Below are 13264 nucleotides of genomic sequence, written 5' to 3' on the forward strand. Positions count from 1 at the left end.
CTTGCCTCGCAATAGTGTTGGGCAGCTGAATTAGCCATTCTATTAACATGCATGAATGAAATGGTGCGAAACTCAGAACTATTTTTGGACATTTGCTATGATGGGTCCAGTGGAGGAGAAGTCACGTTCATGAGGATTCAGTTTACGGATAACTTGCAGGCAGTCACCTTTTCCGGCCAAACTTCAATCCAAGGTCCACCGCCATCCTAGCTGCCACCGCTTCCCCCCAGATGATAATATTGAAAGTCCTTTTTAGATGATGTATTTAATGCCTTTCATTGAATATCTTTTCTGGATGAAGTATTGAATGTCTTTTTCAGACCTTCAACCTTTTATTCAATATGTTTTTTTGAGTGAACTATGTCTTTTTCATGCCTTTATCCTTTTCAGACGAGTCTGGAGGTCTTTCTCAGACTTTCGTTCTTTTTCTTTTTCCTTTATTCAGCTGAGTTCAGAAGATCCTTTCAGACCTTACTCTTCTCCGGACAAATTCTGAAGGTTTTTTTCAAACTTTCGTCATTTTTAGACCTTCATCTTTTTTCAGATATATTAATTTTGAAGGTCTTTTTTCAATTTTTTTTTATTTCAGACATCTTTAATTTGGAGGTCTTTTTCAAACCTTCAGCAACAAAAGATTTAAAGACAAAGTGCACCTAAGGCACTTCAAATTTTAAGGAAGGATAAACTTGCGTCTCTTCAAATTTTAAGAGAGGGCAGACCTTCAACAGCAGTAAACCTTTCGTAATTTCAATAAATTTTAAATCAAGACAGACCTTCAGCAATAATCTTTTCGAGACATGCATTTGGAATACATAATACTTGAAATCTAGCTTGGAAAGAATATGTAAATAATATACATATAACTCTCCAAATAAAACAACGATAGAATTTATTGTAGATTCGCGGGAGAGAAATTCATAGAAATTTACCCAGGAAGTCACCACTATTTTGATACCACAATTTCTATTCACATTCAAGTAATTCGGCATGTCATCGTCATTCTTAATGATCATTTCACAGATCTAGCCTAGCATGTTCTGTAACTTGAAACCCTAAGTGAGAGCAACAAAATACGATGAGAACTAGAAAACATATGATATCAGATGTCTGTACCGGTAAATTGCAACGTGCGTAACTTGCTTTTGAATCAATATCAATTATATAGGAACTTTCTTCTTCATTTTCCTCATGATGAATAACAATATCAGAGCAGCAAAGAACATTTCAGTTCATAGATTCATGAGATAACTCGTGAGACAACCTGATTTATGGAAAAATATGGATGATTGAGTTCATGACCCGACAAATACATTGTCATGCCAATGATCAATTATCACTTTGAATGTAGATTTTGGAGTACTGAGTTCACATATCAGTGAAATGGATGTACAGGGAAAGATAAGAACGGAAGTTTGCTCTTATTTAGTTGACTAAGGCCAAAATGATTTGAGATTATTTTTTCGTCTAGATCCTTTGTACTTGGGTTAATTGCAATGTCAGAACACACAGTTGATCGTTCCCAACCACCCATGAAACAACATACAACTTATAAGTGGATCTTTTCTTCTCTAAGGTGACTGTAATCTGTTTGACTTGGCGTTGTTTTACTGTCTAGGTACCTCGTACTTGGATGATTCTTAATGTTTGAGATCGTGGTTGACAGCTGGCATTCACCAACAAGAGAACAAATTGCTTCTGGGGTATTTTTTCGTCTATAAGAGGTCGAGGGTTGACTAGACCAAAGCCAACTTCTACGAGGTGACGAGCATCACCATTGTTGATGTAATTGACAACTAATAACATGAATACAAGAACGAACCCACTTAGGGATGCCATTATACTAGTTCCGTATGTTGCTAATTCGTAGAAATACAAGAAATGTCCGTTGTTAAAATTTGTCATTCATATGTTTATATAGGAAAACTGGAGGCCAAAGGAGCTTGCATACTACTCCCACAACCGAACTTCATTGCTTATAGTAGGGAAGGCCATATTTAGGATATTAATAAGTACAACTAAGTTATGGCTAAGTTTATGATTAGAAATATATAGGCTATGAATATATACATTCGTCCTACGGTTGGTAGAAAAATGAATTTAACTATAGTTTATTTTAATATGGATAATATCATCAATAGTACTCCATACAAAAATAAAATAAGCAAATCTATTATATGCTCAACCTACACTTAGGGGTGGCAGATGAGTCGAGCCGGCTCGAGCTCAATTGTTCTGTTCATTAGCTCACGAGCTTTTTCTATTTTTTTATTTTTTTATATATATTTTTAATTTTAATTTTTTTATATATTTAATTTTATATTCAATATTTGATCAATTTTATACTCAAAATTGATCATATATTATAATTATTAATCAATATCATACATTTTATTTTGAATAATGATAAATTATAGTACTTTTATTTATACATTTAATCTTTATACAAAAATAAATTTAATCAATAACTTAGTAAATTATAATATTTTTATAATTAAAATTATTATTTAATATGACACATATAAACTTTATGTTATATTTTAATATATATTTGTATTACGGTATACCTTTTTTTTTTAAATTGACAAGTAATTCACTTATGATTTTTTATCTATTTATGAGTTTTATATTTATATCAAGACATATACTATGTATTATGCAATCTATTTTATTATTTATAAATTTATGTCAAAATTTAGTAACTCCTATGAATTAATCTAAAAATAATAATAATAATAATAATAACAACAATAATAATAATGATGATGATGATGATGATGATGTTGATGATGATGGTTGAACAATTCTAATTATTATTTTATTATATATAAATAATGAGATCAAAAAATTTAATCAATAATTACGATATCTTAAAATTCGAGCACCCAATTCATACCAAATTTAAATATATACAAAACTGTGTCTATTAGATCATATCACACGGTATGATTTAAAATCACATGGCCTGATTCAACGATACACCGTCTTGAATGATTATTCTTATGACCTAAAACTTTACCAAATATATTTTTCTGTAAGTTTGATCATATCTAACGATTTGTTGCAACAATCCAAGAAAAAAAAAAGACCTCATCTGCAAATGTTCCAGTAAGTCTGATTGCAACATAATTCTTTTGTTGGTAAATGCATCCATACTATTTAAATTTGTAATTTTACTAAGGTCAAGAAAAATTACAAGGGTTCTATTCCAACATAGCACACCACTTCCAGCTCAGCTCATACTTCATTCTTTGGGTCCAACTGGTTGCGATGTAAACTAATTTGAATTTTATTTACATGTTGGGGACACAAATTTTATTGCATAGATTTACACAATGCTCAATTATACAAAATGTGTCATCAAGTGGTGTTCCATATCCAAACAAGGAGCCAAAAAGTTTGTCACCATGAACAACTTGGCCAAAGCTGTTGCACAACAAAAAAATACAGAGCACCTCACGGACAAAAAAGTGATACATATTTGTACTCATTTTATAAGATTTTGTCTGGCACAGACCTTGTAAACAATTCAGTTTTTTGCTAAAATGTTGTAAATTATTTGTACACCTTGTTGAAGCAGGTTTCCCAACATTTGCAATCTTTTGGGCAGCATTTTGGTATGAAATTGCAACATTGTTTTTGGGCAGATTGTAATGAATTCTGTCATTTTGGGTTGTTATGAACTTTACTTTTTGCCATACTTTTTGCTATTAATTCTTCAATAAATTAACAACTTTTGCATTTTAATGAATTGTTGTCAAGTCTATTTTACGTCATATTTGTAATAAAAATTGAGAATGTATTTTCAAACCAATTTTTCAAAGAAAAGTATCAGTTTTAGACATTAAATAAGCGAAAAAATGGTTTAGGGGTCATTTTTGGGCTCCGAAATGCACCAGGATGTTAGTCAAGCATTTATTTTGGCTCCAAATCGTTTGACTAATGGCCACATGCAAGTCCCAAGCATTTTTCATCTATTTTTTAACGATTAAGTTAACTCAAAATTAAAAGTGTTGAATTTTTAATCGTTGATACCTAAATTGTCAACCCTGTAAAGCTTAAAACTAAAAGTGCATACCCCATAAACTGTGAGACCAACAATACAATTTTGCCACCTTAAAATGACTACATAAAACCTTATTATTAAAAAAATTACCAAAAAAAAAATTACAACCTAAATACAAAACCCTCCACTAACAAGAACAAATCAATGTAGACATGTACTAAAACACTGATTAAGAATGCAATAAATAAATAACATTGTAATTTATTTAGACCATCAGTATTAATTATTAATTATGTTACTATATTTCAATTATTTATTCTATATTCATATATTTTTCATTTATACCGCTAAAGAGGGACTACCTTTAAAATCTTAATAGTCGATCTAATTCCCCCCTCCAAAAAAAATGAAACTTTCACATCTTTTATAAATATTGTAAAATATAATTTTAATTATAATTAAATGAAACTCACACATAATACGAAGCAGACACTAGTCTTAACAATATACGAGTCTTGATTAATTTTAATAGTAATTATTAATTTACTATGATAATAATTATTAATCAATTATATTTATTTAATACTTAATAATTTATTATTTATAGTCGATTTATTTAAAAAAAATTATAAATTTTATGGCCCACTCCCCGGGCTCGGATTACAAGTCAAAGAACCCTCTTGAATGGAAGCTATCTTACCCCTAAAGAAAGCAATCCCATTGACTACTCCCCTACTGTCCGGGGGATATAATTTCAATGATTGCTGACTGTCCAAACGCTCATCCTCATACAGACACCTGTACTCACCACCTCTGTGCCAGATCCTGTAATGATAAGACTGATCCGATTTTTCTTTTGAAATAATTACACGATCCTGTTCTAGAATTTAATATGATCAAACCTGAACTTTTTTTAAGTTGAAAAAATTATATTTAATAATCCTGATGTTTATTTTTATCTAATAAATAATTTTTTTTATTATTTAAAATTTATGAAATTTAATAACATCGATAAAAAAATTGTATTCTGTTGATTTATTGAAGGTTAGATAAATTTTTTTCGACCAAACAACCTTTATAAGGGTGAAGATATATATTCTCACATGCGTTAATATGTGAAAAATATAAAGATAGTTTTATCAAATGAGCTTTATTTGACCTGCAATATATGAGTCGGGCAATAAGTCAGTTGGAGGTAAATCTGAATTTTTATTTAACTTTTTTTTGCTAATATTAGTTAATTCGATGAATTTGGACTAATTGTGATTTATTTGTTGGACGAAAATAAATATTGTGGTTACTAAATAAAATTTCATAAGTGCATGAAGTTTATATGTAATTTTACCAAACTCCAGAAAAAAAAAATATAAACGAGTGAGATGAAATGTTTTAAGTTTTATTACTATTTTAAACATACAAAATTTTTATTTCAATTCCTTTATTTATTTTCTAAACATTACCAAACATAAAAATAATATAGAAAAAATACAATTTACCCTTTGTGATGCGGGAAATAAACAAAAAAACCTCTATAAAAAAATAAAATAATAAATTATCCTATATATTTTAAAAAACGAAGCAAATTATCTCTCTATCTAAACCATTGATAAGGGGTTTTCGAAATACAAGGAAGTAATTTGTTAATTCTTTTATATATATATATATATATAAGGATTTGTTTGCTCATTTCATATATCATAGCGGATTAAATTCTATTTAACACCCAAATAATATATATACTAAAATATTATTTTCCGACTTTGATCTCATTGTGTAAGTTGATGCTATTTTCATCTGAATCTATTCCCACGTACCATTCGCCCCGTTAAATTTTTCAATAGTATTAAAAATAAGAACAACGTTCAAGATTCCAAATTATTTCATTAACTATAATAAATAAATTTAAATATACTTTGTATTTGGTAAATTTGAAATCAAATTCAAACTCAACTAAACTCAATCAACAAAAAAATATGTAAAGACAATTAAGTCAATGGACTCAATTCAACTTCCTATCAAATGAAATTACCCTCTATTTGATTTATACTGTATTTGGATGGACAAATTTGGAGGTAAAGAAAAAAAAATGTGTAAATTTTATTATATTAAATTCATTATTATACTCTACTTTGTAAATTATATATATATTTTTCTTCAATTTAATCTTAAATCATATTAGCAATATTAAGATAAATTTCAAACTTATTTAATATAAAATTATTTTAAAAAAATTGTGAACCATCCTTTCATCCCAATAAAACCTATACAGTTCGTCGTCACTTTTATTTTTTTAATAAAAAGATTATATAATTATATTCCTATCAATAAATTTAAAAAATATATCAATTCGATTAGTAAATTTAAATTATAATAAAATAATCACGTCTATATTCCCCATAATGTCAAATTTATTAATGAAACCGCATTTCTATCCAATACCCGGTTTCGTTACTCACATTGTCTCCTTTTTTCTTGGCGGGAGTTTAAAGTTAGTAAAAGCTAAGGTTGAACTGATTTCTGAGACGATGAAGTTTTAGAAGAACGGATCTGCAGGATTTCAGGATTAATTATTGATACCGGCATTGGAAAAAAGTCACCGCTGCTTTCCTCCATTATTACCCGATTACTATCCATTCTCTTCAATTTAGTTGGTACCCGAAAGGAGATAGATACGGCAGCTGTATTTATTGTGAATATTTTAGTAATTTCCATCGTCTTTCTTGGATAAAGTTGCATTCTTTATCGGAAATGGTGATATGTAATTTTCCTGGGTGTTCCTTTTAGGTGTGTGTGTGTGTATAACGTTCTAGTGAAGAGGGTGCCAACTGGGCCCTGAAGTTTTGGAGCTAACTGTCCATTTTGAGTGCAGGTTTTCAGAGTTTTGAGTAAGCACTCCTCTCCCAGATTTTAATCGGAAATGGGTTTGTAGTGTTTGCATCAATCTGGTTTACTTTTCTTGCTTTCTCTCTATTGTGTTACTCTCGACCCATTCTGGAAATCTTAGCCTAATTACTCTGCTGTGTTGATCTTCGGTGTTGGAGAACCGTGGAAATTCAAAGAAGATTCTTACTTTATGAGTTGGTTCTTGCTAGGAATCAGATTGATGATTATAAGCTCATAAATTTGATAGTGATCACAGTGTTGTAGTTTCTACAGTGTCACCGATGCCTGCTCATGCTGAGTTCTTGGGCCTTCGTCTATATATTAAGGGTGCTTTGGCCATGTTGAGTTCAGTTTGCAGGAACCTGCTTCCCGTTGTTTTTTTAGTTATTATGGTCATCCTTCTATTTTTTGCACTTACACAGTTTATTTGTAGTTTCTATTGATGGCCATCTTTATCTTTTTCTAGTCCTTCTGTGCTGCAGTGGCTTTGAGTTTTTGACATCTATAGATAACATTTAAAATACGGTTTCGAGTTTATGTTTAGTTAGAATTGAAGTGGTTTTATCCCGGGGGGGGGGGTGAGTCTTAGTCCAATGTTGAATTCATAGTTTCGTCCTCTGTTTTTAATTGGTATTTGTCATGTTCGTACACCTGAGGAGGATCGGTTCCCCCCCTTCATACTGGAGTACCAAATCATAGGGAAATTTCATAGTTCTCTTTGCTTGATTTTCCAGAGTTTCATTTTGCAAGCTTTTGGTATCCAAGTACTATATCCATTTTTCTTTAAAAAAAAATTGTTTTTACTTTATGTAACAAATCCTGTTTATATTTTTGCGGTTCGTGAAGTCCAATCTTTTCTTGAATGCCAGACATATGAACTTGTAGCACAAACTAATTTCTTGTTCCCAGGTTTTATCAGGCCCAGTTATTAGGCTTCCTGCAGTGCTGTGACATAGAATAGCCTTTGTGCAACTAATCGTTGTACCTGTAGGGGAATGGAGGATATCTTTTCTCGCCTGATATCCTTAACTTCCTATATAAGCCAACGAATAATCGAATTCATAGGTAAGTTGATTGTTTTACTCCATTTGTCCGTTTCTGCTGGAAGATGCCTCTCTATAGCATCTTCTGCACATTGGATTTTCATTTTCACTATTATTTATCTTTTCGTACCATGTCGTTGCAGAAGATCTTGTTTTAGGAGATGCAAGCAGATGCTTAGAAGATTCAGAGACCAATTCAACTGAGCAATATCCAACATATGAAACCTGCAATGAGCACGGCCTTTTCTCAACATGTTCTGCCTCCTTATCAAGATACTGCAACTCCAGCAAAAACTTTGACTTTCATGAAAGAGATGCGTCAGATATCGAGGATCTATCAGACATAAATACAGGATTAGAAGTTGTGAGAGGAAATTACTGTAGAGGTGTCCGCTTCATTTTCAAAGGGTAAACCTAGGGCTCTAATTCATTCAGTCTATTGTTATAGCTATTGTTTGATTTCAGATCAACAGTACGCACATGATATTCAACCTAACCAACTTAGGATGTAATAGTTTAATATTTTCCTGCAGTTAAACTTGTTATTTTTCCCGGTTATATGCAGTTGGTTACTATGTTTGTAGGTTGATGCTCCCCATATTTTGTCTTGAATTTGCTTGGAGATCAGCAATAGCATCTTGGAGATGTTTATGTTATCAGATGAGACGTATGCAAGCTCATGTGCAAAGGTAAAAGAGTATGCTTAGATTTTGACGAGAAGATTAGAGAAGCATATCTAGTTCTCAAGTGACAATTTACCTTTTCTTGTTTACGTAACCTTCATTTTTCACAATTTTTAGCATCGTAACTCGAGTGCTTAGAACATTGCATGGGTCTTCGGATGACATTGGGTGGTTGCAATGCGCTCCAGGAATGGCTCCAGTGAAAGATGGTTCAGCTCACTTCATGGAGCTGCTACACAGCATTAGGTATCATATTCAGTTGTTCATCAGTATAAATTGATTTTGCTTGTGATGTAAAAATAATGTAACCATTACAGACACACATTTTTTGTAAAGAATTGCTGAAACTGCTTAATTGATTGGTCATTTAGTTAAATAAACAAATTCTCAACTGAAAGTCTTTTTGTTAAGGTTTGTGAAATCCCAGCCTATTATTTTACCTCTCCTCTGTCCATATAATTTGTGTCTTTGTGGAATTTGATTTACCTTTAATGAAAGCTTTTGTTCAGCATCCATCAACTGATCTTTTAAGGTAACTAGTAGGAACCACGTGCGTTGCACGTACTGCTTATTATATTATTTAAAAATTGAAATTAAGTAAAAATATAAGGTATTTCATAAATTAAAAAATAACTTAATATTTATGCTGTAATTTCTCAATGTATTAAATCCTTTTAATTTTCATGAATTTTTCTAGTCATTGCGTGCTATATCATAAGGAAATCTTTTATCCCATTGTTGTATTACTGTATTATATTATAAATATAGAAAAAGATTAATATGAGTAAATAAGTACAATTTGGAAAGTAATTAATATGAATAAATATGAAAAGTGTGAAAAGTAATTAATGGGGGTAACTAATAACTGCAAAAGTAATTAGTATGAGTTAATAAATAAATTGTTTTAAATAATTATCCTTAGGAGTAATATTATTCTAAGGTTAATTTGGGTAAACCCAAAAATGCAAGAAACTTTTAGGACCATTCATACTTTTATAGATATATATATAATATAATATATATAGATATAGATATAGATTAGATGTGTTTTCCAGATGGATGTGTGGCAACATGAGCGGATGGGACGTTAGCTTATCAAACCAGGATCTCAGCTTAAATTATGAAGAACTCCCTCAAAATTCAGATTCCACATTTTTTTTTATCTATTTTAGGACATAGGTATAGATTTTCTTTTCCAAATGGAAAAAGTTACAAGGGTCCATGAAAGATAAGACGGAGTGACAAAATATCACTTGTAGATGTCTATAAGAAGATTGTTTGCTTTGCTGGAGTTGTACTTAGTTCATTACTTGCAGTTTGCTATTTGACTCTAAAATACGTGAAGTGTCCATTGGCATGGCATTCATGGTTTTAGGCTGTTCCTGTAGAGTTGGTATATTGACATAATAAATAACTAACTGGGACTTAGCTGAGAGAGTAAGATAGAGAAAGAAAGAGAAAAAGGAGGCGCTTTCAACTTTAGAGAAGATGTGAAATGCACAGGAAGAGTTGAAAAAATAATCTAGAGCATTGATCTATAATCTGCTTAAGATTGTGTATACGCTTTCTCTGTTATGGATATCATGTTACCTTTTAGTTTTGTAGTTTGAATTTCTGTAATTTAATCTAATTTGACAATCATTCCTAATTTGACAGTGTGTTGTGAAGTAATAATATGAGGCTTCATTAACACCTTTAGTTTTGGATCCACTTTGTATATCATACCTGAGAAAACTTAGTGAAACCTGCTTATTAACTATTGGATTCAGTATATTGAGATGTCGCTGAACTATATAGTTTCTTGTTTCCTACTTAGATTCATGTCTCAACCTTGCTAAACAAGAAAGTAGAAAAGATGTATGTCTGTGTCTCGTACTATTATACGAATTTCCTCCTTGTTTGCATCAAGTTCAGGAAAAACCATAAATCTGATCGCATGCATGTATGTTGCCTTCTAGGAATGGGGTGCACAAACTACCTGATTCTTTTGTTTACCTGCTTATTCCAGGTTTTAACGAGTCCCATTGCCTGCTTTCTTATTTGCTTTTCAAACTTGCTGGCTTACTGAATCATTTTCTTCCACATTTTCGAAATGTAAATTGGTAGGACTTTTCAGCAATCATGGCCCCTTGTATTTTGTCAACACCAAAAGATTCTTTTCAAAGATGGGTCTAGCTTGTCATATTGCTAAAATTCACAGTGAGGTACTTCAAATGTTTAGTTTCGACGAACTCAAATAGAATCACTTTGTTCCTTCTACTAATCTATCTACCCTCTCCCTTTTTCACAAAGACTGCTTTTTTGTGAATGCCTTGTATAGGCATCAGTGGAACACAATGCTTGGGAACTAAAACAGTATATTGAAGAGCTATACTGGGGAGCCAGCAAGCGTGTGATGTTGCTTGGTCACAGCAAAGGTGGAGTTGATGCTGCCGCTGCTTTGTCGATATATTCACAAGAATTGAGCAATAAAGTTGCAGGATTGGCTCTAGTGCAGAGTCCTTATGGTGGAACACCTATAGCTTCTGATATTCTTCGTGAAGGACAGGTTGCTGACAGAGAAACACGGAGAATCATGGAGTTCTTAATATGCAAACTGATTAAGGTAATAGTTTCCATTGCTCATACTAGAAGGTTAAGAAGGTTCATGCATTGGGGAAAATGTGTATGTGATATGGAATTAAGATAACATCTTGCCTTTCCTGGCCTAGGCCCGTGACGGGGGGCTGAAAAATCAGTTATGGTGCCTTTGAATTGTAGAATGCTTTGGTAGTGCCATGCTCATCCAGTGGGCTGGCTAGCCCGTAACGGGAGAACACTATAGCGTGTATACAATATGGGGTTGGATAGGTTGTGCTAACTTTTTGGTCAAACTTGTCGTTTGCTGTCTGAGTTCCTTAGACCAATCCAAGTCCAAACAAGCACCAGAACTGCACGTCCAGTCTATTTCGTTTGGGGAGATTTTTGCAGTTTTAAAAGTCTCCTTTTTACTACTGCTGACAACTGTTGAATTAAATGGATATTTTTAGAACTTACCCCCAATCGCAGTGTGGTCTGGTCTCGGGATATGGTTGCAGCAGTTTAGCAGTTCCCTTTAACATCTGTAGCTGCAAGTTATAGTTTCCTCCTTAGGCCTAGCAGAAACACTTGTTCTGCATCATGGGGATGCACATGAAGTGTGCTTTCATGATATCGGGAAATAGTTGACGGGTTTAAAATTGCAGATATAATTTCAAATTGCATTTGGTTTGATTCTGTCATGTGCTTCATGAGTATTCTCATCAGTTTCAATACTGCGATGATCCAACGAAAATACTGTGACTCCTGGATGAGACACGTAAACTTCCAAATCGTGGAATAAGTAACACTATGTGGACAAACTGTCAGCAGTGTATACTTCTTTTAAACTTACACTTAATTGTTTTATGTTTCTCAGAATTTGAATTGTTACGTTGCATGGAACTGTTTTTCTATGTTCTTAAAATTAAGTTACATAGTAACTGATTAATAATAATTTTCTTGCTAAAGGGTGATATGAGAGCGCTGGAGGATCTCACCTACGAGAAGCGGAAGGAATTTGTTAAAAACCACAAACTTCCCGATAACATTCCTATAATATCCTTCCACTCTGAAGCAAGTGTGGCACCAGGTGTTGTTGCAACTTTGTCTCACATTGCACACGCAGAATTTCCTCGATTTGGCAGTGAGGATGATGTCCTTGCAGTGCGAAAGGTGCCTGTTATTGTTCCTGTCTCTGCCGCAATGGCTCTCAGTGCGCTTCACCTGCAACTGCGGTATGGGGAAAAGAGCGATGGTCTTGTCACATGCCGTGATGCTGAAGTTCCAGGTTCCATTGTTGTCAAGCCTGACCGTAAACTTGACCATTCTTGGATGGTGTACTCCTCTTGGAATAAAGACCATACCGAGCCTGATGCTTGTGAAATGTGTGAAGCTCTGTTAACTATGCTTGTTGAACTCGGAACATAAGTCCAGAATTTACAATAACTAGTGTCTGAAAGGATGCAATGTCAAAGGTTTTTGGTATTCTTGTATTCTTGCTCTGAGAACTGCTGGAAGTTGCAACAGGAATTGGGATGGTTTTATGTTATTTTATGGGGTAATTGGCATGTTGCTCCATTTAGATGTATCTCGTTGGCACAATACACCCTGAAATTATATTTTTGGCACTTTGCACTCTTGAAATAAATAATGCTCTGCATTCTGCATCCTCCAGTCATTTCCGATAGAAATATCGCCGGAAAAAATATCAGGTGGAGTTTGGTAGCGCCCATCCTGTTTGTAGCGTAACTGTTTCGTCACCATGATTAGACAGAAAATCAACCAAGAAGCCACAAATGTGGCAGAAACCAGCAGAGAGCATTCAACTCCAACGACAGGTGACGGAGCTGGGGCTGGGCCCGGGCCAAATTTTCCTTGAGCAAATGCACCGGAGAGAGTCACCATAATGGCCACTGGAATCAATATGATCATCATTCAAGAACTTGCCATTGATTTCTGCTATATGCAGTACATCTATGTGACCTTCAATTATCTTGAATCTTGATAATGAGAAGGTTTATAGAGCTATATATGTGTATACATAAAAACAGGTTGGGTTCGCAAGTGTCTAAGGCCAAGAAAAGCACGGAAAA

At 33.0% G+C, this 13264-nt stretch overlaps 1 protein-coding gene across 1 annotated transcript; it reads left to right on the forward strand.

Moving 5' to 3' along the window:
• Positions 1–6441: 6441 nt before the first annotated feature.
• On the forward strand, positions 6442–12838 carry LOC105173544 (uncharacterized). Its single transcript, XM_011095324.3, has 9 exons — positions 6442–6888; positions 7796–7951; positions 8073–8337; positions 8514–8618; positions 8730–8858; positions 10571–10620; positions 10719–10816; positions 10933–11217; positions 12141–12838. Exons 2-9 carry the CDS (start codon positions 7882–7884, stop codon positions 12597–12599), a joined length of 1461 nt encoding a protein of 486 aa, XP_011093626.1. The 5' UTR covers positions 6442–6888; positions 7796–7881; the 3' UTR covers positions 12600–12838.
• The last annotated feature ends 426 nt before the right edge of the window (positions 12839–13264 follow it).

The sequence above is a fragment of the Sesamum indicum genome, linkage group LG11 (assembly GCF_026168435.1).
Source record: "Sesamum indicum cultivar Baizhima isolate 11 linkage group LG11, ASM2616843v1, whole genome shotgun sequence".
Classification (NCBI taxonomy): Eukaryota; Viridiplantae; Streptophyta; class Magnoliopsida; order Lamiales; family Pedaliaceae; genus Sesamum; species Sesamum indicum.